The following is a 23,690-nucleotide window of genomic DNA, read 5'->3' as shown; positions in this document are numbered from 1 at the left end:
AATGCTGGAGAAAAAAAAAAAACCGGACGTAATAAATTTGAATTTGTTAAATGTTTATTTTTTCGATTAACATGAACATTATTCTCCCAGGAACTGCAGATGTAGTCTTTTAATTCTTGTTTTTTGTCACACAACCGAAAAAGGAAAATACAAAAACTATTTTGCTTACGTGAAGGATATACTTTCTGTTTTCTGCTGATCTTTACAAGCTATTGATGAATGTAACATCAGGTAGATTTGAAGTTTGAACATCTTTGAGAGAGAATTATAATAACGTCAACACCTTGACCTGATTGATTTCAGTTTTATCTTACACAAGAATACATGCATTTCATTCATACAACAGGTCAGATCTTAAAGCAGGAAATTAGACTTCCTGGATTTAACAAGTGATCTTAGAGAAAATCTCTGAGATTCCTTGTCCAACACCTTGTGAGGCAGCATCTTTACCATGCGATCATGACCCACCCTAAAAGTAAAACAGGCAAAACAAATAAAACATGTCCTACCTTTTAACTTCAGAACAAACATTATCACAGACACAAAGAAGAGAATATTTATCACAAACTGAAGACATAATCTGATTCGAGCCAATGCTTCCAATATCTCTGGAGCCATGGTGATGATAAGCTGTGAACAACCCTGATATACAGTCTGATGTTGGTAGAAGGCCCCTTGTCTTTCACCAACACTCTGTATTGCTGTAAGAAATTTTGTGTGGAAGTTTGTCAGTAACTTTGCCAAAGGTTGGTGATTTATCTTGGGCACTCTTGGTTTCCTTCAACCAAAACTTATCATCACTGTACCATTGAAAACTTTTTCAATGTATATGGTGCTAAGGCCATCATTAAAAATATGTTCATTGTCGAAACCCAATCCACACTCCAGAAAAGTGACATATTCTATTGGGATTTTGATATATTTTTTAAGATTTTTCTCTCAACATTTGCTTAATTACAAAGAATTCTCTACTGACCCAAGCTATTTTTTTTAACAACAAAGAATTTTTTTAATGATGGCCTACATAATAAATAAATTTATTTGTACACATATCTGTCTTCAGAATCTCATACTTGAAGGTTGTCATTCAAGGAAGTGCAGAGATCATCAAATGAAAAATTAAGAAGGCAAAAACTTTTCATTTTAAATATGTTTATGGACTACCAGGAGACACATTTTGAAGTTTTCTTACACTGACAATGGAATCAATCCTTAAAATTTGGCAGACTAACTCCAGTGCCTTTACCAAAGAGGCAATTTTACATGAAAGCGGCTCCAAAATGTCTGACAATCTTCCCAGTTCAACTGTCCCACTGTCTAAGCCTACAACTTCACCTTTGTCTACCTTGAGGCCAAAGTCTTTGTACAATTTAAGGTAACATCTGTTAGCCAACTGGTCTGAACTTCGTTGAATATTACCATACAGCGTATGCAACACTTCAAAAACTGCTCCTCTGACAACTTCACAGGCTAGCTTATGCGTATCGTCATTGACACAAATCTTGTTGAGAAATGTCTCCACAAACATTTCAAAAGTTCCTCCACCTTGAATTAATAACCAGTCTAGATTTTGGTGTGGGTAGGCAGTATTCATGTCTGCTGTATTCCCAAAGGCATAGTTTTCACTGTTAATATTATCCTCATTGCACTTGCTTGTTGTGTCGTGTTCCACTGCCACTTCTGAATTTTTATCCTCACGAAACTGGCACCCAGTATTCTGCACCCACGTTAAGACTTTTGACGCTTTGTGTAGAGCCTGAGACACCTGATCGCAAAGTCCTTCAGTTGGTCCACAGAGCACAAGCTGCTTTGCCAACACGCTTGACATGGCATTACCAACACGGATTTCAACAAAATGTCTTCCTCCAAAGACTGCACTTTTCAATGAAGACACTTCACAAAAGTCATCACTGCAAAGCTCTGTCAGTCTGTGTACCGGCTGTATATGACACAACCGTGCCAGTTTATCTGCATCAGAATCTGGAACATACTCCACAAGAGCAATGTTACTCAACCTGCATTTGTGCACGACAGACAGAAGCAACTTTTCCGTACTCAAAATTAAACCAATTTTATGTTTTAGACAAAATGCTAAGAAATTGTCCGCTTGACGCTGCTTTTGGTCAAGTGAATCGTGCAGCACATCTACATGGTTTATTCGAATCCTGTGAGAATCTGAATGTCCCCTGTTATGGTCATCCAGCGAACACTTTAAAATGAGAAGTCTAACAGACCCATGGCTTTCAGCAGGGGGTTGAACTGTGAATTCTCTTCTTATCAAAATTCCCTCTGAGCACACCGATTCCATGTAACTCTGGCAGTCAACCTTTATACACAACTCATGAAAATTCTCAGCAACTAGTCTTGCATTCCTAATGAAGTCAGTTGGACCACTGCCACCTTGGTTTAAAAATTCAGTCATCAACTTTGTGAGGTGCTCTGCAACGCCTGGGAAGAACAAGGGAGATAACTGTGTATGGATCAGATTGGTGGCAACCTCTCGCAACCTAGAGCTGCTGAGACGTTCTATTATTTTTGAACTTATTAAATACTTTTCTAGTTCTGTGGCAATATGCCTGTATGTTAACCTTTTCAAATTCTCAGACAGCCTCAAAATAAACGCCTTTCTGACAAAACTATTGTTTTGTGAGTGACAATGTTTGTTGGTTATATTATGAACTGTTTCCAAAGCACCTGTCACATATAGAACAAAAGTTTTACTGCCACAGCCATTCACATCCGAATGACGGATGGCCGATGTAACTATCAGTTTAGCCACAGGATGACTTAGGTTTAGAGCCTTCAGAATTGTTCCTCCGTTTGTTGTCACGAGGACTTTGCCAGTCGCAGAGGTTATCATAGACTTTCCACCATGGGGACCAAACGCTTCTTCTACAACCCGACATAGAGTTCTGCTGATAGAAAGTGATGTCTCTAACTCCATGTCCATTGTGATTCTTTGAATATGTCGCATATGTTCTTGATTTACCCAAACTACAAAACAAAATTGATTATACACTTGTTATTATACAAAAATCTCAAAGTAAGAAAAAATATCACCTGATGTTAAATTTTACATTCAACTAACAGTTTCCTTATAATTTCATTTTAGCACATAACTTGTAGTTGGTTTAATAATGTTTGAAAGCAATATTTTCTCTGCTGGAATTTCATATACATATGCAACTGTGGTAAGCTTTGTGGAAGTAAGGGACTAGAGTGCCTGGGGTAAACCACCAACTGTTGCCTTGATTATACTTCCGAACTGTCCAACATGTAACATATATATGGACATATGTAGATAAATAACCCATACTGGTTGAAGACAAGTTCTCAAAAGATCACTGTCACTGTTGCCTGGTTATATCAATTCACCACAATTGCTTGCCCAATTGTGAGATGAGCAGTGAAATCCAGGTTGAACCTGCATCTTTTGTGTCTTGTGGTTGAAGTCGAACACCACACATCCCACTTCACTTTATGTACTTCAACCTCCTCACAACCACAGATGCCCAGAGCACCACAAGGCACTCTCGTGTGGTAATAAAGAATAGCGAGCGTGCCTACTACTGTACTGTTTCTGCAATATATTGCAAGGAAAACAGTATCAGTGCATCACGTAGTCTGTTTTGTTTGCAAACTTATTATGATTTTTAGTTTACACATCAAACCTGAAATTCCACATAAATCACACAGGCCTGAACATGATGCTATGGATACTGTCAACTGAAGCTCTACCAGTACCAAGTCTACTATATGTATGCATTCTACATACAGTCACGACTATGTATTTATTTGATTGGGTACGTGGGAAGGTCTGCCAGTAACCTGCGGATGATAACGGGTTTTCATCGGGCTCTGCCCGGTTTCCTCCCACCATAATACTGCTCGCCGTCGTATAAGTGAAATATTCTTGAGTACGGCGGAAAACACCAATCAAATAAATAAATAAATATTTTATTGGTGTTTTATGCCGTATCGGTACTGAAGAATATTTCACTTACACCGTGGTAGCCAGTTTTATGGAAGGGGGGAGTCCAAGGGGGAAACCAACGCCTGGCACACCTTCCCACTGACGTCCAGAGAGGAAGCCACATAAGCTGGACTTGAACTCACAGCGACGCATTGGTGAGCCTTGCTGACGTGCTAACCCCTTCGGCCATGGAGGCCCCAATCATTACAGTAATGCTAGTCAATAACACACCGGATCGTGTACGTGTACCCGGCACGAAAATATAGACATACAAGTCACACACAGCTGCTCTTTTCATAGCAGTTCAAGCCATGTTCGTGTTACGAACGGGGGATATGTTAGTCACATACCACGTTCTTATCCGAACCCTTCCACAGCAAATGTCGATGTGCTTTGACAGCTTACTTAAGACGAAGGACGAAGGTGCGCATGCGCTGAACAATCACCCGCGAAAAAACAAAATGGCTGCTCTCAGGGCGGAGAACATCATATGAATGGAATGTTTATTTTTTAAGGCTTTAGGAGCGTGATTGACCGAAGGTCGGTGTGTTTTAGAAGAACCTAACAATGAATGCAGACGACAGTTTGGAGCTGGAGAGTAAGTGGTGATGTTAGCTCGTCCATAACTTAATATAAATCTGACGATCTAGTCAGTACAACAACAACATAATGTTAAACGTACATGCAACACTAGGGCATTATGATGTCTAATTTGTAGCGGTCGGACATCAGGCCTATCGTAAGCTAAATGTAAACGTTATCAGGATAGGCCTAAAGACCAGAATCACAGGCCTGATGGGTATAAAGACCAGCTTTGAGAGGGATCAGCTTAGCCTTAGCTTAGACCTAGTCTAAGGTAGCTTTGACGGCGGTCTCTTCGTCCTAAAGGATAACGGCCCAGATGCCAACAATGCTACCTGTGATATAACCGTACCTGCTCTACATGCTGTCTGTCACACCTCGATGTTAGGGCAGAGAAAACTGTCTGCCCGTACTCGTAGTTGACCGAAATGGTCATCTCGGGCAGATGTCCTCTCTTCCAGTCGCTAGTAAATACAACAGAGCCAAAAACTACATGACCATTACCGCTAGGCACATAACACAACCATCATGTTGATCACGTATGTTCTTGATAACCCACATTACATCGCGAGAAAATCATTCAGTTGCTCTCGGGTCCTTCCAAAGTCAACAACAATAAACCCACGAAAACATCGGCTCTGACGTTGGAAGGACACGAAAGCAACCAAATGATTTTCTTGCAAGGTAACGCGGGCTGTCAAAAACTTGTGAGATGAATATGGCAGTTGTGTTTTGTGCCTAGCAGAGATGGTCATGTAGTTTTCGGCTCTGTTGGATTTACTAGCAATTTGAAGAGGCGACATCTGCAGAGATGCCAACACATAAGAATTTTTCGTATTTTATACGAATTTTCCATTTTAAAACAACACTACGACCAGTTACCATGAAACTACGAAAAAAATATATTATGCTACTACAAAAATGTCGAAAGTACAAAAAATATATATTTCGGATGTTGAAATCCGTATTTTCACACAACCCTGTCCCAGTCTCCATGAGAGGCCTTGTTGCTTCCAAAACTGCCGATCCTGGGAGAATGAACCTTGTCAGTGCGTGTAACGCGAACGTTGATTGGTTGGATTTTCGCGCTTTTTCGGACACCTGGCCAATGAGTAAACTAGATGCATAAGTTCTTGTTCCTAGGTGTGTTAGGTTTTCCGCCATGACCGAAGCCAGAAGGAAGATGGAAGGCGTTCAGCAACTTCAGGGAAAGAATAATCAGCGGTTCAATGATAAATATACATCCATGTGGCCCTGTATTCGACCATCGAGGAAGGGAGTACATTACGCGACGTGTACAGTTTGCAAAAGTGACATTTCGGTCCAACACAGTGGCCAGTACGATATAAAAACTCACATCGCTTCGCCGAAACACAGAGACAACATCAACACAGCAAGTTAGACCCATTCGATCGAGAACTTCAACACAGTCACACGGTCGAGTGGCTCTGACAACTCTGTTATCAAGGCAGAATGTCTGATGACTAGTTTTCTAGTTGAATGCAACGTACCTGTCGCCACTGCTGACAAACTTTCGCCACTAATGTATAAGATGTTTCCAGACAGCAAAATCGCCAAGTCATTCTCTTGTAAACGAACCAAAACTACTCACATCATTCATGAGATGTCTAAGGATTGTGTTCAAAAATTGTCACAAGTGATTGTGGACAATGTCTTTGGCATCGCTACTGATGGTAGCAATGATAGAGGGTATTCTAATCAAATATATCCAGTTGTCATTAGATACTATGATCCAGCTGTCGGTAGAGTATAGACTGGACTTTAAAGCCTCTCAGCATGTGACGGGCATAGTACAGGTGAAAATATTTTCAAACTATTGGATAATGAAGTGAAGGAACACTCAGAATGGAGAAAGTGTGTGGCTTTTTGTAGTGACAATGCAAATGTGATGATGGGACGAAATAAAGGTGTGGCAGGGTTTGTCATTCAGGAGCATCCAGATATCTTTGTGGCTGGTTGTGCATGTCATCTGTGCCACCTTGCTGCATCCAAAGCAGCCAGTGAGATCAATCATGTATCAAACATTGAGGAGTTGCTTGTTGATGTATACTTCTACATTGAGAAAAGCTCCAACAGAACCAAGAGCTTGATGGAGTTTCAAGAACAATGTGGAAGTGACACTTTAGGAATTCTAAAGCATACAAACACACGTTGGCTGTCACTAGCCGCTTCAATTGACAGGCTGTTGAAGATGTGGGCACCACTTTCTCAATTCTTTGAGCAGGAGTGTGCTACTTCAGTGAAAACCGGTCGCAAATGGAAGCTAACTGAGGTAATCTGTTACATAAAGCTGTAGTTCAGTTGCAAATCAAGAATATGAAATTCATATTTTTTATATTTAGTAACCACAATTGTTTTCTGTAGCTTCTTATATATACAGACTCCATAAAGTTTGCAAACAGCTTTCCTGCCCTCTAACATGTCTAAAGTTATGAGGCATGGCTGATTGGCATGTTTTTTTATCCCATCAACAATTAAGAAACATAGTGTTAATGCCTTTCATAATTTTCATACATGTTATGGGAGACAATTTGCTAAGGGAAAGATACCTCTATCTCCCATGTTGGCCTAATTCAGATATGTGATTCCTTATAATGTATTTACACATATGATATGTGTAAATAAATTATAAGGAATCACATATCTGAATACGTGTTGTTATTTTTTTCTACATACATTAATTTAGGCCAACATTGGAGATAGAGATATCTTTCCCTTAGCAAATTGTCTCCCCTAACATGTATTGAAGTGGAGGAATGTACGTATGATATGTACATTCCTCCACTTCAATAAAAAAAAACAATTGTTAATGTTTAGAGTAGATATGTATTGTACATGTATATGATAAATACTGTCACACACAGTAATGTACAGCCCTCAATGATGCATTAGTTGTGCACAGTGGATAGGGCATTAGACACCCAAGCAGCCATATCACCACTGTTTAATATAAATTTTTTATGCTTTTTATTTGTTTTTAAACCAATTTTCTTTTCTTTTACAATTGCAGAAAGACACTTCCAGTGGCAACTTAAAGTCAAGACCTGAGAGAGTTCCGCATGCCTTGACAGATCCAAACACCAAGCTCTACTGCCTTTTCCTATTAGCAGCTATTCCAACATTCAACACCAGGAACCTAGTGCTACAGAGAGAGGAACCCATGATCCACTTGGTTCACTCTAAGTGTGTCACATTTCTAACCAAGTTGCTGGTTAGGTTTATTACTCCAGATGCCATCACCAAAGCTGAAAACTTGCAGACTCTTGACTTCCATGAGAGAAAATTGCAGGTCCAGAGAAGATATCGTCATCAGACAAAATGCCAGGTGTTACATGGAGCAGTGCAAGGAACAGGGCCTGATGACCCCTAAGGACAGAAACCTGTTCTTTGACTGTGTGAGGAAATACTATGCAACTGCTGCCACTTACATCACTCAAAAGTTCCCTCTCAATGACCCTGTGCTGCAAAACGCCAATAATGTTGAGGAGAACAGAGGCAAAGTTCTCTGACCTACTATACTTTGTGCGTAGGTTTCCCTGTATAATGCCAGATGATGCCACAGAAGATGACTTGCAGATGGAGTTTCTTATGTAAAAGGTAGATCTGCTGCCTTCAGTGGACCCAGACATGAGAATTGACCAGTCTTGGCATTTGTTAGGACAGTTAAAGCAACTGGATACCACACAGCCAAAGTACAAAGTGTTGTCACATGTGATGTTGGGAATACTGGTAATCCCTCACAGCAATGCTGATTCTGAGAGAATTTTCTCCACTGTGCGTAAGAACCAGACAGAATTCCATCCCAGTATGGGTGTTCCCCTGCTTCAGAGTCTAATGATCACAAAAACTGACATGCAAGCCAGAGACAAACCCTGTTTTCAACAAGAGTTTACTGCAGACTTTTAATCAATGGCCAAGAGTGCCACTTACAGGGGACTTAATTCAATTGAATAGAAACAGTCACAGTGTTGGATACTAATTGTTAATATCTTAAGTTTTCCAGCAGTGTTAATCTTCAAGGCGATACAACACAAATACACACATGAGAGAAGTCTACAGAAAGTGTTTTTGTGGCAAAGGACTTTTTGTATTGGAAAAATAAAGCTTGAAGCATTAAAGAAATTGCTTTGATTTTTTATTTATTTTTCACTTCCTCCAGAGTTGGCATATCCACTCACCCCCATGCTGTCCGTGTCGGACTGTCGTCATGGCTGAAATACTGTTAAACACGACGTGAAACATCAGTCACTCGCCCACTCCCACTATGTGGGTGTTAATGACAGTAAACTACAGATTTTGTTTTCCAGACTACAAATTGGCTTAAGTTGAGGTTGGCATCTCTGCATCTGGCCAGGATGAGCATTTCTGTCTTGATTATAGAAGAATCTGTTTGAAGTTTTACTGGGTCATACACTGGAGATGATCAGTATGAGCAAAACAGGAGGTGATTTTGGTCCAAGAAAAGTGTGGTCCCCTTGGCTGGGGATTGCAAATTGACAAAAGTCATGGTTGTAGGGTCCCTTGGTAATAAAGTTTGGAAAACAGTTGATTACTAATCCCCTTGCCTTTCCAGTTTCTTCTTCGCAGTGTCATTTGGAAAAGTTTCTAGTTTGCATGAAGTTTTAAATTGAAGTACAGTGTAGGTCCAATCTAGAATGATTTTATAGGAAGCAGTGGTACTCCATTGGGTCTAACAGACTGAAGGTTATCCACCGCTAGCTACGTAATGTAACTCTCCCTATAATCTTGATAACTCATTAGGAATAGGCTCGGAAAATGTGACTATTTTATTTTTTGCTGCGGACCCTTTTGGTTTTGTGAGTCTCACAACAGTTTAGTTAATTGCAGAGACCACATGGTTGCCAATTTATCCTAGGGAAGATTTAATGCCTGTGTGAAGAGCTTCAAATGTTTCTTACTCCCAGTTCAGCACATTTGGAGCTGTTTCTCGCCGTAACTCTCGCAACTGGGGTGCTCGATTTTAGAGTTACATTCCGCAACTAATCCATATTGCCTAAGCCTTGTTTCATCCAGTTATTTGACATCTTACAGCTGTGCATCATAAGGACTGGAATGTGTATAACGGACAGACTGGAACAGCAAATTCAGCCTTGATGTTTCCCTTTCATGATTTGTTTATATTACGGGCGGTTTATTACATGTTGGTTGCCATATAACAGCAGCTTGTTACTTCTATAAAAATTGAGCCTCTTGCTTTGGCCAAAGTTCCTATTTCACTTCAATTACTTCTTTACCTGGTACACTGTAGTGGGCTAATTTTCAATGGTAGTCTTTTGCACAAAAAGGAAATGTAAGCCTTCTGTTAGTCTTACATTTTTGAACATAAGTTTAATAAATATGGGAAATGGTTTTTACTGTGTTAATTTGTGTGTGTATGTTTTTTTCATGTATGTACCAGGACTAAGAAAGGAAAAGAAGAGAGCGGAAAGAAAAGACAACCTGAAAGAAGTGGCTAAGCTGTGTAATGTCATTGGTGAACTGCTGGCCAAAAATGGTAAGCTGTTGATTGTGTGTCATCTTCAAATACTGAGGGCATATCCACAAATTTTGGGAAAGGTCCTGTGGGGTTACAAGTTTGAAAATTTTATTGCAAAACAATATATTTTGGGGATCACAGATCACTGGGAATGGGGTTAAATATCGGCCCCTGGAGCAAAGGTAGATATGCCTTGATACTGAATCCTTTAACTTTTCCATATGCTTGTAAGGTATTTATTCAGGGATATTCTAAAGACATTACTTTGTGTAAATAGTGACAGGTAAAATTGTACTTTTCATGCAGCCCTGAAATGGATCAACTTCAATCAGTGCGGTCCAACATTAAATAAATAAGGTGCATAAATTGCACTGAAAGTTGCTCATTAATATGCAAAAAGATAAAGTAATTAACTTTTAGGATACCATTGCTTACAAATAGTGATTCTTTTCTCTGAGTAATTCACCTGGCATTTTACCTATTTTACACATTCTTTAGTACATAGTCGTGAGTTTTGCCCCCATTCTCTGCTCAGTTTCTGCCCACCATAATGCTGGCCGTTGCTGAATAAGTGAAATACTCTTGAGTATGGCATAAAACACAAACCAAATAAATATATAAATCTTTATTAGATACATGTATATGTCATCTGATTTTCCATAGAACTGTTAAACGGATATATCTGTCACACGAAATTGTGCACAGTTCTAACTGTAACTTGGAAGGTATATACACCTGACATTTCCTTCTTACTCAACTTAACTTCTGCTGTCAATTATTTTGTCACATTTATTTCACTTTTCAGGACTATACCAAGACGCGATTGCCGAGCATTATTCAGAACTTGCGTTGAGCGAAGCATTGGATGATAGAATAGGTTCTGCCATAGCATGTCGCAAAATCGGTGAATGCTTCTCAGAGATCGGTGACTTTGAGAAAGCCTTGAGTCATCAGAATCGTTACTTGGAATTAGCAAAAGTGTGTGGTGATACATTAGAAGAGCAGCGGGCATGGGCAACTTTAGGGCGGACTTATTTGCTGAAATCTGAGGGAGTACGAGAGAGACCCGCTGTGAACAAGGCATCCCAGCAGGCGGAGAAGGCCTTCATCCACAGCTTGGAGGTGTGCGAAAAGCTGAAGGGGTCCATCAAGAGAGATGAACACATGCAGATGAAAGCCCGCCTTCTGTTGAATCTAGGTAATTGTACAGTATCTTATGGGGTCTTTTACAGCAACTCAGGCCATTCTTAAAAAATGTTTGTTGGATGGAACATGACCATTTTGGAAATAGACAATTTTCAAGACTGTAGTTTAGTCAATCCTTAAAAAATATTTTGTTTGGCGTAACTTATTACCAGAAAAATAGGATCAAGCAGCACTGAGTTCTTTTTTTATCTTGGTTTATGATAAAGATAGGACAGAGATAGAAAATTAACATGACTAAAGAGAAAATTATTTTGAAAAATCTCATATTAAACCCCTATAAAAACTTTAGAGTTGTGGAAGAGTCAGTCAGGGTACATGCAACAAACATGTTGTTAAACAATGATCTTAAGTGTTTATACAGAAAATGTCAAGAAAAAGAAGATTGGTTGGTAGGGAACAAATTTTTCTTATTCTGGAGAATGAAATATATTAAGATTTTAGAGAAATTCACACTTTGAGAAAATAGACTTCTATGAAAATGTCAGTAAAATCTTTACACCCAGTGATCATATTTTTAATGATGATCTTACCTGGTTACAAATATAATGTTTGGGCATTATTTCTGATCCAGTGATTTAACAACAGTTTAATGTTGAATGTGTTTGATCAAAAGTACTATTTATTTTGACAGGTCTGATATATGATGGGCGGGGAGAATTGAAGCTAGCAGCAGACTACATAAAGCAGGCTATTGACAAAAATGAGTAAGTGTGTACAGGTGTTTTGTAAAATGAACTATCTGATTCTGACTTTGTTTTGAGATCATGTTGTATTCAGCTAGCATCGTTTAAATGTATTGTGAGTTCAAGTCCAGCTCGTGCTGGCTTCCTCTCAGGCCATACATGGGAAGGTCTTTCAGTAACCTGCGGATGGTCGTGACAGCTTCACCATGTTCCAGAGGCACAATTGGCACCTCTTTCTTGATTTCTCATTTCTCTAGTTCACAAATGTTCAGCTCCTGAACATTTGTGTAGTCATACTTACTTTTTGTCCAACTTTTTCAGATGCCCATGTTATAGTAAATGTGATCAAAAATAGTTGCCTTATATTTTCACAGGTCACATGATACAGATGGACTGTTTTTTTACTTAAACGATAAAAGAGATCTAACTCGAAACTCCCCTGTTCTTATTGTCACTGTGAAATCCAAACATATGATTCCACATTTACTATTTTGGATATGCAGCTTGTCTGCGGTTAACAGCTACAAAATATGACATTTCTGTTTTGCTCATACACATAAAATGAGATGTTAATGATTGTAACAAAATGGTTTTGTGTGGACATTAGGCTGTATTTATTGATTTATTTATTTATTTATTTGATTGGTGTTTTACGCCGTACTCAAGAATATTTCACTTATACGACGGCGGCCAGCATTATGGTGGGTGGAAACCGGGCAGAGCCCGGGGGAAACCCACGACCATCCGCAGGTTGCTGGCAGACCTTCCCACTTACGGCCGGAGAGGAAGCCAGCATGAGCTGGACTTGAACTCACAGCCACCGCATTGGTGAGACTGTATTTATTGAACCTACATCAGTAATTATCCACCTACCATAACAAGCATGAGATTTGTCCTCCTATTTGGAGAAATTCCTCTTTATTTTTTTACAAAAAATGTTCAGAATTTATGCAGAAATGCTAAAAATGACAAAATTATGGTTTATGCTGTATAGTTTTCTCTTCATCCTAGTGTCTGTCTCATCCCTGCATAACCATTAGTGGCTTTTGGGTCACATGGACTGCTAATTGCTGTAATTAGGAAATTGATCATTGATGGTGGACCATCAAAAACTAATGCTCTAAAAAGATCATGTTACTTTTATAAAGAAGAATGAAGAAATTTGGACTAAAATTTAAAACTGAATTGTTAAAAGACATTTTGTTGTACTGTTTAGTCTGAATTGTTAAGAAGATGTTTTATTTTATTGTAGTTCACTTTTTTTTCTGTCATTATGAGAATATTCAGTGTAAATGTAGCTGTCACTTGTTTGTTTTTTGTAAGAGGAGGAATTTTTTTTATACTTTACACAGAAAATTCCAGCTGTTTGATGACTTATACCGCTGTCAGTTTGCCTTGTCATGTATGTACCAGCGCCATGGCAACCTCAGTCAAGCTCTGCGACAAATTGATGAGGCTCAGAAATGCGCAAAGAAACTTAAAGATAAGCAGCTGGAGAGTGAGGCTCTGACACAGAAATCTCTGGTATGAACAGATGATCTTTGTCATTTCTTTCATTGGGGGTAACCTTGAAAGGGAAATATGCTTTTTTTTATTCTGCCTGATGAAAGATATAGGAATTTTAGATTAACAAGAATGAACAATATGAAGGGAAAACATCTAACATAGTCCCAGTTTAAGTAGGGCTCTTCGCGCTAGCGCAGTGTAATGACCCAGGAGTCTCTCACCAATGCGGTTGCTGTGAGTTCAAGTCCAGCTCATGCTGGCTTCCTCTCCGGCCGTAAGTGGGAAGGTCTGGCAGCAACCTGTTAATGGTCATGGGTTTCCCCCGGGCTCTGCCGGGTTTCCACCCACCATAATGCTGACTGCCGCCGTATAAGTGAAATATCTCTTGAATACGGCATAAAAAACCAATCAGATAAATAAATAAGTAGGGCTCTTATTTGGACGGTTAAAAATGATTATCTGGGTATTGGGTATTAAAGTGATCACTTTGAACTTAGTCTTCGTTTTAGAGTCATATCCTCAAAGTTATTTTTAGTGTGGATGTCATATTTATAAAAAAGTTTTTTCGCAACATGTTAGAACATAGCAGCTGTAAAACACTGACCATTGAAACTTTCAAATAGTCCGTCTAGACTTCTAAACACTAAAATCAAGCTTTAAAGGGTTATGCTAGAGCTTTTGGGCACAAAAACGATCAGCGCCAACGCATTCAAATCTTTGCTTCTATTTTGGAATAACCAAGTAACTACCTTGCACAAAATATCAGCCTTGTCAATGCATGTCTTAAAATTTACAATGCAAGTCACATTAAGCATTTTTTGCATTTTTACATGTCTGATATCTAATTTGGTTGTGTATGGCCTAAAAGAGTGGAAATTTCGCCTTATGGATGCATGTTAAATACTTATTAGACAGAAAAGTATCTCATTTCTTTTTTAATATTATTTGTTTGTGAATGATTTCACTTGAAAATTTCAATTTTGAAAACAATCCTGAGTGAAAGATGTTAGACCGACACAACTGATTTGTACTGGTTTCAGTTATACAGCCAGCTGGGAGACTACAGCAGTTCACGACGCACATTAAAACACGCTCATAAACTGGGTGCTGCAACTGTCCTGGATGGAAAACAAATCCAGAAATCATACAATACAGGTTAGATCAGAGTTATACCTGTTATGACTGTCAGAAAATATTCTTGGCTGAATGGTTAATTAGGATGCTTGCCTTTCAATGACCAGAGAAGATGAGGTGCACGTTCAAATCCTCTCACGGGTAGGGAGTTTGTGGACTTCTCCTTCTAACATGTCCAGCTGTTCTTGTTTCCTATAAGACACAGGAGGTGCGGGTTCAAACACAGTTGCGGACAGGAAATTTTGTTGTTCTGATTCCTGGTGACAGTAAGGATTGACGACGCTCATGTGGCCAATCATTGAGTTGTCTTTTTCACCAATAAGGTGTGGTATGCTCATTGATAGATTTGAAAGTTTATCTGTAACTTGCAAAAATTTGGTGGTATACTTTTGGCATTCCAGTTTTCACGACAGACAGTCAATTAAATGTTAATCAGATGTTAAGAATGATGCCTCATCAAGACAGCATTTGATAGTATATTTATAACATTCGGCGCATGTACATGTGTAGATGTTGAAGTATTTCAGTAGGGACATTTCAAGCTGTTCTAATTTTTCGTTACTCTATATTTTAAAGTTTTTCTAAACATTGCTTTTGTCTTTTTCAGTTGTTAGGATGGAAGAATTAACAGATGACCTTGACACTGTCGCACCTGATGATCTTGCAGAGAGGGCTCGCCTGTACGAGAAACTTGGCGATCTGGCAGCAGGAATTGCAAGCTACAAACAGGCCATTCACTTCTACCTAAATCTGGTAACTGTTGTGTAATGGTCATTATTTGATGAAGTGACATTTTATCCAGGGTATCCTAATGTTTGATAAGTTCTTTAAGCAACTGCTGAAAAACAAGACTACTAAGTTCTCTTGGACTGCTTGAACAGAATCCTACCCTCACCTCCACCATCACCCCCACCCTGATTAATTAAACCTCCTCCACCTTCACTTAGACCCCTCCACCCTTCATTGAGACCCCATCCATGTGCACTGATCAGCCCACCATCCCTTCACTTAAGACCCCTCTACCCTTCATTTAGACCCCATCCGTGTGCACTGATCTGCCCACCATCCCTTCTCTTAGACCTCTCTACCCTTGACTGAGACCCCATCCTTGTGCACTGATCCGCCCACTGTCCCTTCACTTAAACCCCTCTACCCTTGACTGAGATCCCATCTGTGTGCACTGATCCGCCCACCATCTCTTCACTTAAACCTCTCTATGCTTCATTGAGACCCCATCCGCATGCACTGATCCACCCACCATCCCTTCACTTAGACCCCTCTACCCTTCATGGAGACCTCATCCGTGTGCACCGATCTGCCCACCATCCCTTCACTTAGACCCCTCTACCCTTCATTAAGATCCCATCCGCATGCACTGATCTGCCCACCATCCCTTCACTTAGACCCCTCTACCCTTCATTGAGATCCCATCCATGTGCACTGATCCGCCAACCATCCCTTCTCTTAGACCCCTCTACCCTTCATTGAGACCCCATCCGTGTGCACTGATCTGCCCACCATCTCTTCACTTAAACCCCTCTATGCTTCATTGAGACCCCATCCGCGTGCACTGATCCACCCACCATCCCTTCACTTAGACCCATCTACCCTTCATTGAGACCCCACCCCACCGCACTGAGACCCCAAATGCAAACATAATGATATCAGTTTGTGTAATGATATATTTTCAGCTGGATTGCTCTGTCAAACAGCAGAGGTGCGATAAGGATATGATACCCGTGTATGTGTCACTGGCTCAGACCTATGCTGATGACAAACAATATGATAAGGCCATCGAATATTACAACAAAGAACTGAAGTGTCGGCAAGGAGACAATGAACAAGTGAGGGCTTGCGATATCTGATCATGGAAAGCATCCACTAACCATTTCAATAAACAGGAAATGTTCTAGTTCATTTTGTACCTACTGTATTACAAAATTTGAATGTGATTTTTAAATTTTAAATTATTGTGTTATTTTAACTGGTTTCAAAAAATGTTTTGTACATTTTTGTTTGATTATAGATCTTATTATCAGATCAAAAAGTCATTATATTGCTGCAGTGGTGGTAATTCAGTAAATTGTGTGAGACTATTAGTTCTAGATTCTGTGTTACAATAGTGCATGTAATTTAAACAACAAAGCTGTGAATTTTGTCATGGTTTGTTAACGTGAGTAATTTGGCACATTCTGAACAAAATTATATTCTGAGCTCATACATAGAAATCTTTTATTCATTAATTGGATGTTGTTTTGTATATCATGTTTAATTGCTAAATGAATAAACTGTATCTAACTTTACCTTTATGTAAATAGAAAGGTATCTAACTTTTGCCTTTTTGTAAAGACAAAGGTATCTAACTTTGCCTTTTTATAAAGAAAAGGTATCTAACTTTGCCTTTTTGTAAAGACTGAGGTATCTAACTTTTTCTTTTTCTTAAGGCAAAGGTATCTAACTTTGCCTTTTTGTAAAGACAAAGATATGTAATTTTGCTTTTTTTATAAGGACAAAGGTATCTAACTTTGCCTTTTTATAAAGACAGAGGTTGAGAATTCATAGTTAGGATGAGATTTGCATGTTAACATATCCTTGTAGTTATTATCCTGTCTGCTGATTAGACCCTGATTAATGAAGTTACAACCTTGAATCCTGGGGTAGATTCCACAAAGTCATTTCTGGCTGAAGTCAAAATTTAAAACCTCGTCACAGAGTTCAGTTTTTGGTGTTGGAAGTTGTAATCTTGACACATTTGTCTCAAGAACACGTTCATGATATGGTCAAAACTTCGCTTTCTTAGTTTCCAAAACAGTCCCTAAATTTTGCCTTAGTCAGAAATGGCTTTATGAAATTTGCTCCAGCTCTAGTGCTGCGGCTGCAGCTTTAAGTCTGGAAATATGTGAGGTTCCAGCCAAAAAGGACTCTGGGTACCACGACTTCTTGCATTCATTAACATGACTGCTGTCAAGTATCTGTATTAACTCTTTGAGTATGATGTCAAAGGGATATAGAATCGATTCTGATTGGCTGGTGTGATCTCCTATCTCCACTGTCAGCCAATCAGCATCGATTCTGTACCCCTTTAAATACCAATGAAAATACATTGTGTAAGTAAACAAATGATTTTGTCATAACGTAATCTCAGCAATTTTGCAGCAAAGCCGTGGCGACAAATAAGTAAATAAAATAATTCAGTATTTAGATGGAATCAAACTTGAAAAATATGAATATGATTGTGCTGTCTGGTAGATCTTTTCTGAACATTGTATGTTCATCTTAAACTGTTTTTGTGCCAGATGTGTCGCACTATGTTAAACATAGCAGAAGCGGAGGAAATGAGTGGTCTGGGATACAGTGATGTCATGAAATCCTACCTGGCAGCATTTGAACACGCCAGGCTGGCCAAACATCGTAAACTTCAGGTAAGTAACAGATGGATTGGAACTTTCTTTTATAAGAGATCCAACATGGCCATACGTGCAAGTTGTGTATAAATTTGTTACTCACCCCATATGGGTTTGGGGGCCTCCGTGGCTCAGTTGGTTAGCACGCTATCGCAGCGTAATGACCCAGGAGTCTCTCACCAATGCGGTCGCTCTGAGTTCAAGTCCAGCTCATGCTGGCTTCCTCTCCGGCCGTACGTGGGAAGGTCTGCCAGCAACCTGTGGATGGTCATGGATTTCCCCCGGGCTGTGCCCGGTTTCCACCCACCATAATGCTGGCCACCATCGTATAAGTGAAATATTCTTGAGTACGGCGTAAAACACAAATCAAATAAATAAATAAATAAATAACCATATGGGTTTGAGTGTAAATAGTGCAAAAATAGTGGTAATCTATCAGTAGATTTTTCCACACATGGGAAGCTCTGTCAGCTCTGGGGGTTTCCCCTGGGCTCTGCCTGTTTTCCTTCCACCATAATGCTGACCGCCGTCGTATAAGTGAAATATTCTTGAAAATGACATAAAACACCAATAAAACAAATAAATGTAGATTTTTCTTTGCATGACTACTTTCATGTTAAAAGACACTGCAAGGTGGTGATGTCACATTGTTCGGGACCTTACTGTGTTGTCAATAATGACGTAACTTTAAAGCTGTAAGTTGTTTAATTAATGGGTATGACTCATTAATACATTGTTCACGGTTTACCAGGTCCAGTCTCTGAGATCATTACTAGTAGTTCAAGAAACTGCTAAGCGGGATGACCATAGAAGGCAGACTGAGGCTAAACTGGAGAAGATCATAGAGAAGTATGGGGAGCAGTCTGAAGATGAGGAAGATGGGGAGGGCTCAGAGGGGGGGAGCCAAGACCAGGAGGATGATATTCCCATATCTGATCTCTCAGAGACGGACGGTAACACTATTATGCTATCTCATATCAATCAGTTTGTATCATTATGCCATTGTTCTTTCCAGCCAAGACTCCGCAAGAAGTTTGTTTTACCCAGCCTGACATGTTCCAGGTATTCTGAACATGCTCTCAATAATATTTCTACAATTAAAGTGGCTAAGTCAGTCTGAAGTTTTACCGCCCGCTTCGGGAGCGGTAGGTTCAGGGTCAATCCTGGGTCGAGTCACACCTAAGACCTTAAAAGAGGAAGTTCTAACTTCTTCGCTTGGTGTTCAAATAAAGGGAATAGTGCAATGACTGGTTGACTTGTATCAGTATAATGGTTCGGACGGGGCGCCTTACATGCCTCTGGTAAGACGTCTCAGTGAAGCAGCATTAGATAAAAGAGCGGTGGAAATCTGTCCTGCGACAGGGAGGCAGATTACATGCACGCTAAAGATTCCTTCGTCCTTAGATGAAAAATTGTTAAGTAAGACGTTATACCCGAAGCACTCACTTACTCACTCGCTGAAGTTTTACAGCAACATTGTACTAATGTAATACTCATCAAGCTGCATCACCTATATTTTTATCTTGTTTTGTCCACCTTCTGTATGTATAATGAAGGAGATACTAGTTCAGTCATGAAAAACGAACCTCTAAATTTTTTTCTAATTTTCTTTTACTTTTTTATTACGTTTCATTTACGTATACAGAATATAATCTGGATAATATAACATGCTGGCGGGATGAAAGCCCAGTGAGCTTGTTCTATCTCAGGCTAAATAAAGTAAATAAAAGATATACCTGTATGTGTACTAGACTGTTGTTAAGGTATAGACAAACACAAATATATATCTACAAAAGTATGTATAAAAAGATTTATAAATACATCTTAACAGATAACAACATTAGTTAGGAGAAGCAGGGATACACAAGAGTTCAGTTATTTTCTAGCAGATGATTTTTTATTTACTTTTAAATAGTGATGTTGAAGTAATGGATTTAAGCGAAGGTGAAAGTTTATTCCATTCTGGAGAACATCTGTGTTTTAGTGTGTGACTGGCTAAGGCTGTGTAACAAATGGTTTTGTAGAGATTGTGGGGATTTGATCTTGCCTCGTACATGAAAGTTAGCTGAAATCAGAGTTAACCCATACGAAAATAATAACATTTGATTTGTATTATTTCTGTGAACAGACACAGTATTGAATCTAAGCTGTTTGTTCTAGGGAGCCTTCACGGAAATAGGCAGTGGTGTTGTGCCTATCCATATTGTGCCTATCCATGTTGCCTTACATGAAGTTCACTGGAGATTACTTGCTCTTCAGCAATTTGACATAACCTGTATGCATTGAGCTTGCGTTGTGAATGGAAAGCTGTGCATCAGATTTTGGAAAGACAAAGTTTACTAGCCAATGTTTGGTGATTTACTGCGAGCACTCAACTTTTCACCACTCATAAATAGTTCATTGATTCATGTTACACACTTATAGTGTATCCTGCCCTAATGTCTGGTACAGGCATGTGAGAAAATTTCTTTTATCCGTTGTCTCCGTTCTACCTGTGTACAGACAGTTGTGACGAGACTGGTCGACCTGCTGGAGGAGTAACACAGGTCAAACGCGGGGTGGGGCGACGTTTTACAGCTCTTAGCACAAAGGTAACGTCTTATCGTATAATGGTAATGGTTTATTCTTTCATGTCAGCATTACTGTATGCGTTTTTGACCTCAAATTTCATTAATGACAAAGTTACTCAGTTTGCCTGATTCATAGGGTTTTGTTGATCTTTAATAGAAAGGTATCCTGAGGTCTGTTTGGAAGATGATATCTTACTGGGAGAATGTGGGTTTCAGCACCAAAAAAGTAGTATTTTATGATCTTATACTTGCTTGTGATAGATGCACTTTTTAAAAGGGATCTTATTTAGAAAATGCAAGTCTTTTCTAGGTTCAGTTTTATCCAATCATATCAAAGATACATTATCATTAATTTATAGTATGTACATGTGTGTGGATTAGAGCTTAATTGATACCAGGCTCAAAAAACAGTCACATCCTTAGTTGTGAAGTAAACAAATGCTTACACAGAAATTCTAATTATGCTGTTTTGTCAGAGAAATGAAAAAGGTGAGACTCCGCTGCACCGAGCCTGCATCGAGGGAAACCTGCGGAAGGTGAAGAAACTTGTGGAACAGGTGAATGTTTTTCTTATGATACATCTGTAGATGTGAATGAAAAGATATTAAGGGTGTATAGTCTCAAATTTACAAGTTTGTCAGTTTGAATCTGACTGATTTTTATGGGTCCAAGTTTTTCGCATTTAAATGTTTTGTAGTTATAATTTTCTGTTCATCATAAATTTGAGACAAGGCTTACATGTAGTGGAAGAATGATACTTTGACTTTCCTCTGACCAACTGCTTTATTTCATATTTTGCCATTAAAAATAATGGAATAATTTCCTTGACCATGAAACTGAAGATGTCTCCCATGCCATTCTCAGACAGAGAATTTTCTGGATTTAACAGTTTCCATTGTTTTCAGGGCCTTGCATGCAATAAGAGGTTTACAGTGGTTTTTTATGTAGTCTTAGGTGCTGTTGACTGGAGACCATTCACCTTTCACCAATCATGTTGAATTGAAACTTCGTACATTGTTTTGCCCTGATAATTTAGAGTTCTAGTTACAGTTTGGCGCCATTTTGTTCGTTTTCAACAAGATTATGGCTGTTTTTTGGGCTATTCCCAGGGCCATCCTCTGAACCCTCGTGACTTCTGCGGCTGGTTACCTCTGCATGAGGCAGCCAATCATGACTTCCCTGAGATTGTGGAGTACCTGTTAACACACGGGGCCTGGATTAATGACAGAGGTGGGGAGCACTGCGGAGGGGTCACACCCTTACTAGACGCAGCCAACTGTGGGAACCTAGACGTCATGACCATCCTCATAGACCATGGGGCAAATCTCCATGCTAAAGATGATGATGTGAGTTGTAAAAAACATTTCTTATTGAGGTGGATTTTCTTGTAAGGTGAAAGAAAATGAAAGGAATTAAGTGCTGTCAAACGCTGATTTATGATATAATTTTCCGTTGTCTTTCCCCTGTTGATTTATGTCGAACATCATTTTTTCATGTGCAGTTACTTTTTTATAGATGGGCCAGATAAAAAGAATATGTGTAGCTCCTTCAGTGTCGCTAGCAAAGCTATATTAAACATATTTAGTCTGTCAGCAACCTGGGGATAGTCGTGGGTTTCCTCCGGGCTATGCCTGGTTTCCACCCACCATAATGCTGGCCGCCGTCATATAAGTGAAATATTCTTGAAGACAGCGTAAAACACCAATCAAACATATTTAAAATATATGCAAAGTGATTTATGACTTCGCTCTTTTACATTTTGGATGCTATCATTCGGATATTCGGATGTCCAAAGCTGTAACTTTCCTGGTTCTAATATGTTTCTACCATGATATTGCTGAAATACATTCACACCTTCATTCATTCTATGTGCTTTATCGTTTATCAAACGTAGGGTTCCACAGCCTTGGATTGCCTGCGATCTTGGCGTGAGCGCACTGAGGACACCCTGAGTGCTGAGGACAGACAAAAAAGTGGCGAGATGGAGAACAGACTTCTTAGCAAATTGGGAGGTATGACGTGACAAATTTTCTTAACATCAACCTCTTTCTGCAACACATTCTTTATTTTGAGTTTTACGGGCAAGCCAACTCAGAATATTGAAAGTCCGTTTTTGGGGGGTTTTTTTGACCAGTCTCCATGTCTTTTAATGATTTCCCTGCTTTTCTGGGCTTTCTGATCATATAAACATGTCCTCAAGAGGAAAAATTGCCAGGGTTATCCACATAAATAATAGTCAACTTTTTGTTTTATTTTCATACCCTGTTCCAAGATTGGAAAAGAGTTTATTCTGCCTGTGAAATACAAATTCATATTGGTGTTGCCTTTCAATGTTGGCCATATTCACTGCCTTCATGCATTGTGTTGTGCTGAAATTTTGCTGTAAATGGTGAATTTTTATGCCGCCAGTGCTGTTTGACTTGATTTGCAGTTTCCATGATTTTGTGTATCAGTGTATTCCTTCATGGCATAACCTATAAGCAAGATTTCTTTCAGCCGAGCACTGTTGGAACTGGTGTCAATACACTGGGTGTGTGATTTCCAAGTCTTCAGCATGGCATTTCACTGAACTAGCACCTAACAATTTAGACCACAGGCCACAGATTATCTACATGTTAGTGCTGGGCCTCATATCACTGCCCCTAAACCTGTGACGGGTCAGATAACCCCCGCCTCCAGAGACAATTCCACTCAAATTCCTGACAGGGCTTGACCAATGAAATTTTCACAAAATTGCCAAACTGCGGTCAAATCCACCCAGTCAGAGTTCGATATGCTGGGGCTATTCACTACTTAAGCCTTGTGTCCATCTCATGTCCAGTTGATGAAAAGCACACAAATTTATACCAAGAATGGAACTTTGAAGTGTGCCCTACAAATTGATATTGCCCAATAAGCAGGAAAAAAAAGGCAGCCCAAAGGAGCAAAAGAAAATGTATCTATAAGTAGCACAGAATAGTGTTTGTGCTTCCGGATGTGGAAGCATTCTGGATTATGTTAATTCATTCTGTATTGTGTTAATTGGCTATCTGGGTCAGATTTGTGAGCTTTTTCGGCAGAGGTAGTAGACGGCAGTACACTGGGCTCTGCATAAAGAGAGTAGACTGGTATTTT

General features: G+C 39.4%; 2 protein-coding genes across 2 annotated transcripts in view; one reads left to right on the top strand and one right to left on the bottom strand.

Annotated features, from left to right (window-relative positions):
• Window positions 1-89: 89 nt before the first annotated feature.
• LOC135465671 (Bardet-Biedl syndrome 10 protein homolog) lies at window positions 90-4,362 on the bottom strand. The gene is made up of 2 exons (XM_064742977.1): window positions 4,324-4,362; window positions 90-2,994 (listed from the first exon to the last, which is right to left on the bottom strand). Exon 2 carries the CDS (start codon window positions 2,972-2,974, stop codon window positions 1,154-1,156), a length of 1,821 nt encoding a protein of 606 aa, XP_064599047.1. The 5' UTR covers window positions 2,975-2,994; window positions 4,324-4,362; the 3' UTR covers window positions 90-1,153.
• A 95-nt stretch (window positions 4,363-4,457) lies between these two features.
• Window positions 4,458-23,690, top strand: part of LOC135465739 (tonsoku-like protein) — a 32,588-nt gene continuing 13,355 nt past the window's right edge. Inside the window, exons 1-14 of the mRNA XM_064743064.1 lie at window positions 4,458-4,571; window positions 9,996-10,091; window positions 10,879-11,271; window positions 11,911-11,983; window positions 13,315-13,486; window positions 14,509-14,623; window positions 15,210-15,355; window positions 16,294-16,446; window positions 17,899-18,024; window positions 18,758-18,959; window positions 20,509-20,597; window positions 21,053-21,133; window positions 21,686-21,922; window positions 22,471-22,588. Of these exons, the coding sequence (XP_064599134.1) occupies window positions 4,541-4,571; window positions 9,996-10,091; window positions 10,879-11,271; window positions 11,911-11,983; window positions 13,315-13,486; window positions 14,509-14,623; window positions 15,210-15,355; window positions 16,294-16,446; window positions 17,899-18,024; window positions 18,758-18,959; window positions 20,509-20,597; window positions 21,053-21,133; window positions 21,686-21,922; window positions 22,471-22,588 (2,032 nt within the window). The 5' untranslated portion in view covers window positions 4,458-4,540. The remainder of the gene's footprint in view (window positions 4,572-9,995; window positions 10,092-10,878; window positions 11,272-11,910; window positions 11,984-13,314; window positions 13,487-14,508; window positions 14,624-15,209; window positions 15,356-16,293; window positions 16,447-17,898; window positions 18,025-18,757; window positions 18,960-20,508; window positions 20,598-21,052; window positions 21,134-21,685; window positions 21,923-22,470; window positions 22,589-23,690) is intronic.

The sequence above is a fragment of the Liolophura sinensis genome, chromosome 5, assembly GCF_032854445.1.
Source record: "Liolophura sinensis isolate JHLJ2023 chromosome 5, CUHK_Ljap_v2, whole genome shotgun sequence".
In the NCBI taxonomy this organism is placed as follows: Eukaryota; Metazoa; Mollusca; class Polyplacophora; order Chitonida; family Chitonidae; genus Liolophura; species Liolophura sinensis.
The sequence above is the reverse complement of the archived record's forward strand: the minus strand, read 5'-3'. Positions and strand labels throughout refer to the sequence as shown.

What these genes read in the sequence shown, in the direction of transcription:
- LOC135465671 (XM_064742977.1), bottom strand. Translation starts at nt 2,974, where the DNA reads ATGCGACATATTCAAAGAATCACAATGGACATGGAGTTAGAGACATCA.